The sequence below is a fragment of the Aplysia californica genome, unplaced genomic scaffold, assembly GCF_000002075.1.
Source record: "Aplysia californica isolate F4 #8 unplaced genomic scaffold, AplCal3.0 scaffold00055, whole genome shotgun sequence".
Classification (NCBI taxonomy): Eukaryota; Metazoa; Mollusca; class Gastropoda; order Aplysiida; family Aplysiidae; genus Aplysia; species Aplysia californica.
The window spans coordinates 1,978,747-1,983,698 of record NW_004797325.1 but is presented as its reverse complement, the minus strand read 5'-3'; the positions used below and the strand labels follow the sequence as shown (position 1 = coordinate 1,983,698).

Here is a 4,952-nt window from a genome sequence, read left to right as displayed (position 1 = left end):
GTAGGGTGGGGGAGGGCGGAGAAAGGGTGAACAGAACAAATATGGGTATATTATGGGGCGGGCAAAAAAGGAGTGGGTGCAGAAGGAGTGGGCAGAATGTGGGGTGGGCGGAGAGGGGATGAATAGAATAATGGTGGGTGGAATAGGGGTGGATGGAGAAGTGGGTGGGGAAGGAGTGGACAGAAAATGAGGTGGATGGAGAAGTGGGTGGGGAAGGAGTGGACAGAAAATGAGGTGGATGGAGAAGTGGGTGGGGAAGGAGTGGACAGAAAATGAGGTGGATGGAGAAGGGGCGAATAGAATTGGGATGGGTGGAACAAGTTGGGGTGGATTTGGGGTGGGCAAAAAAAAGGCTGGGTGGAATTAGGGTGGATGGAATAGGAGTGGGGAAAAAAGAAGAGGCTGGTTGAGAAGGAATGGACACAAATATGGTGGGTGGCAATGGGGTGGGGGGGGGAGAAAGGGAAAGAATTGGAGGGGAGCTGGTACAGTGGAGGCATGGCTACACTACACACAATGTGGGGTTGGAGGGGGGGCGTGGCCAAAGAAACAACTAACCACATTTGCCATGCAGTGAATACACAAATCGCACAGCATGGGAAAACATCCAGTTCTCCATTAACCAGGCACACACACACACACACACACACACACACACACAAACACACACGCACACACACACACACTGTTCAACATTAACTGGACGTACACATAGAGACATACTCACTCACTCATGCATGCAAACACACCTGAGGGTGAACTGGTACCTGCAACCGCTACCCTAAAACTTTAATCAAGTTAAATTCCCCTAAGGAACTGAACTGGTATCTTTCAAAACACACCAGCCAGAAGAAGGAACTGCTTGTGTCTTTCACCACAGGACAAAATAACACTTGATTTACCAACAGTCCGTTCAAAAATAGGCAAACAGAGAAGTGCGAGAAAACACAAATAAGAAATCTGATCTGCCATTGTCAACTTCTTTGTTCAATGTTAGGAGATTGAAACAAACAGTGCTATCATCCATCTGTATTGGGCCTGTCAGTCCAAGTCAAGCTCACATTAGACAAGCTCAAACTGGCGACAGTCAAGATAGATAGAACCATTTTGACTGGCTCCCAAGAACACAAGTATCACAAAATACAAGGGATTCTGTTTAAAAGCAGCTTTCACAAAAGCATGTTTTTATATAATGTCACTCTTTTTTCAATATTCTCTGATTGAATTAAGAACAAGGCAGGTAATTTAGAAGATGACATAGAAAACCCTAGAATATAAAAAGAAGGAAAAAAAGGTGGAAATGCCATATAAACCATAACACCTAGCTCTCCTTATTCTTATTTTTTAAAAACTTGTTTCCAGCAATGTGGCAATAAATATTAATGATTAAATGGAAGTTTTTTTTAGCTGTTTTCTTTTCTGTATCCACACAGCATATAATCTAAAGCAAAGTCCATACAACAGAAGTACAACTTTTGAATGTTTGGGGAGCCCTTGGTCTTACCCCACGGCCCACTGGTACATGCTGGTCTCTATTACAACAGGCAAAATGCAGCATGCACTACCGACAGGATAACAACCAACCCCACTGACGACAACAACAGCAAGAGCAATGACAGCATCATCACTAGGCCTCTACCAACGTACCACACAACACAGCAAACAAGGTGCAAGGAACCCCAGTCCACCCTCACCACCCTCCACCCCCACTGTTCGTTCTATCCCCAATCCTTGCACAGCTAGGGGAGATTACAAAGGTAAAGACTTACCTTGAGCAATCTTTCAGGGTGGTATGGGTTGTCTACCCCTTCTTCTCGCACTGCCTGCAAGTCATGGTGAGGGGAGTCTGGCGTAGAGACAGAACATAACAAATTGCTTTAGTTCACTATGACTTCTCAGCCGGGTCCTTGATATGACATTAAACAGTGTACACTTGGCAGAGCTTTTTACTGGATATGACAAGACATGAAACAATGTCAACTTAGTACTTGTCAAAACAGTTCTATTCAAAAAGACATGAATTGACGTGATGGTTGACATGAGTTGGCTGACACGACCGTTTATCTAAAATGGCAAAACAAACTGTTCACTTTAGATCACAACACATGAAAGATTGATTGTACATGACAAAAGAAAACAGACTATACTAAACATAGAACTACAAGACTATTGGTTTACTTGGCAAAACATGTCATGATCATTTGTCCATTTGACATGGCATATTGCAGTCCATTTACTTGACACAAAATTTGTTCCCTTGTCATAACAAAACAGGATAGAATTATAAACATGATGGGACAGGTCACAGAAAGAAATAGCATGCCCTCTCTTCCAACATCCAACAGCATACTCCTCAAACTCAAACCATTTTTGCTATGCAGAAAGTGGAACAGACAACATTCTTAAGAAGCAGAGGCCATAAATTTTGCATAACTTCTTTTCTTCAATGGAGGGGTTAGGAAGTATAGAACCTGTGAGGGGAGGGTCAAAAATATTTTGTTGTGTAAATAAAATTTATAAAAATTTTCTTCAACACAGATGGCATGTATTTCTACAACACAGGTGAGCTGTACACAGAGTTCTGTCCTATGTCCCTTACCATCATCTCTCCAGAGGCTGCTCTCTCCTCTCTCCGGGCTTGGGTGGTCCAGCTCCCCAGATTTGCTGTGAGCACTGGAGCTGGACTGGCTGTCAGAGCGGCGGTGCCCGTGAGCCCCGGCTGTCTTCTGTAGGGCAATTTTGAGCGGAGACAGGTCGAATGAGGTGTGAAACTTGCTCTCGTCATTTGCTGATGGAGCCTGGAGGATTTCAATATCGGAGGAAGTCGTGGTCTCGATGTCATCACTTGACTCATGGCCACTGTATACACTTTTCTCAAACTCCGAATCTACCTTTGAGCTCTCTGACTTCTCCCCACTGGAGTGATTATCACTACCTGAGTCCTCAGTCTTACTTTCCTCCATGGCTTCTTCGATCATACACTTGACGTAAGACGAGCTGAGAGAGGCTGGAGTCCCCTCTGACCCTGCTAATTTCTCTCTCTCCTCTTTTTCAAAGCCCTCTTCCTTCTCACCAAACAGAGAATAAGGCTCATCACCCTGACCAGTGGTATCATGGTCAGCCTCACTAGGAGTGTCCACCAATGACCGGTCCACAACTGTGTCCATGCTGCTGTCAAATTTGCTGGTGTCTGACGAGCCCGTACTGCCGGCCTGACCTCCAGGCAAGTCAAGATCACTGCTAGCCCGTGAATCGCCCAAGTCAAGGTCTGAGCTGGCCTGTACAACATCATCTGAGCCTGTCTCTGATAGCAGCGTCTGTGCACCATCGCTGCTTACTGAGCTAATGTTCACATACTCCCCACTGACCTCCGTCTGGCTCCTCTCTTGCCCCGGCACTGCACCCCCAAGGGGACTCACATTTACAGGCTGCTCCCCAGAAGTATCTTCTACCACAGAGTCAACGTTTTGAACTTGTGAAAGAGGTGAGTCATCAGCCTGGAGAACACCCTTGGCCTCACCAGATAGTACAGTATCATTTACCTCTAATGTAACATCCACAGTGCTGCCAACCACTAAAGGTTCAGACCTCGTTTCACTCACTCCATGTTCTTCACCTGGTAGTGTAGTGGGCAATTCGTCCACGTCTTGGGTGAGCAAGGAGAGGGAGAGCTCAGACAGGCTGTCCTCACATACTTCCGTGAATGAGCTCGAAGTGGATGTCTTCAAACCACTGGAATCTAATTGCAGTGGGAGAACAGTGGTCTCCCCTGTCACTGCCGTGTTAGTTTCCCTTGCTTTGTCTTCAAAACCAGAAGATGTTGAGGCAGCTTGTGGGGGGCTCAAGTCTAAGTGTGGTATGGCTGAGGCTATACTGTCTTCCTGTTTGGCAGCAGGTGAAGTTGCATTCTTGACAAAGAGAATTTGGGACTCTTTCTCTGTGGGTGAGGAAGAACTGACCACTCCTGAGCCTTGAAACTCTGAGACAGCCGCTAATCTCTCTTTCTTTTCTTCACCCTCACTACCAGCTATGAGCTCATCAATGTTGTCGTCCAAGGAGAAATCTTGCCAGCCAGATGAGGAATCTTCAGCCTTGCAGTCCGGTAATGAACCTGAGGAGGAGATTCCAGAGGCAATACCAGCCTCAGTGGGAGAATTTGACGCAGCCTTAGAGTCAATAACATCTTGACCTGTCACCTCATCAAGTTCAGAGACCTCAGAGGTGTCATCAGTCACAGCTATGTCCGACTTTGCTCTCTCTGATGCAGACTCAGATGCTGTGGCCTTCCTGTCAGAGGGTGCCACTTGCTTATCATTACTGTCTACACTCAGTTCAGATTTCACTGGTGAGTCCTGGTCCTCTGACCCTGTTGCTGCAAAGCTCCAGGGCAAGTTCCATGAAGAGTGGCTGTCAGAAGACTTTTCACCATCTTCTGGTTTCGACTCTTTCCTCCCTCCAGAACCCATCCAGCCAGACCAAAAATCAGCACCTTGATCCTCTGGTGCATCCTTGTCCTTCTTTGACCCAGTCTTTTCTGGAGTCTTCTCCGACTTCTGATCTGTTCCTTTCTGTTGAGAGGTCCCTGCAGGAGTACCACACAGACAAAAGAAAGATCATTAATGATTTCTACAAAAGTAAAAATATACCACTTAAATCCAACAAAATGTCACTGGTGCTATTAAAAGTAAAATAAGGTAAAGTGTCAATGTGAAACATGTGGCTGCCCTCTTTCAAACATGGAGTCCCAACTAAAAAGTCCTTATTTACCTCACTTAAGACTTAGAAACAAAAACTTAAGTCAAAATTAAATTCTGTGGCAGGTTTAACTCATTCGCTACGTATTATTTTCGGCTTGTGGACGAATTTTTTTCGGGAGGGCGAAATGAGATGATGACTAGTGGGCAGTTAAAAGGTCTATGGGGCCACAAATTCAAATAAATACAGTAGTCTCC

General features: G+C 45.5%; 1 protein-coding gene across 1 annotated transcript in view; it reads right to left on the bottom strand.

Moving 5' to 3' along the window:
* Positions 1-4,952, bottom strand: part of LOC101852905 (TATA element modulatory factor) — a gene marked incomplete in the record, with an annotated part of 51,405 nt that overhangs the window by 34,727 nt on the left and 11,726 nt on the right. Inside the window, 2 exon segments of the mRNA XM_013079549.2 lie at positions 1,770-1,846; positions 2,600-4,582. Of these exon segments, the coding sequence (XP_012935003.1) occupies positions 1,770-1,846; positions 2,600-4,582 (2,060 nt within the window).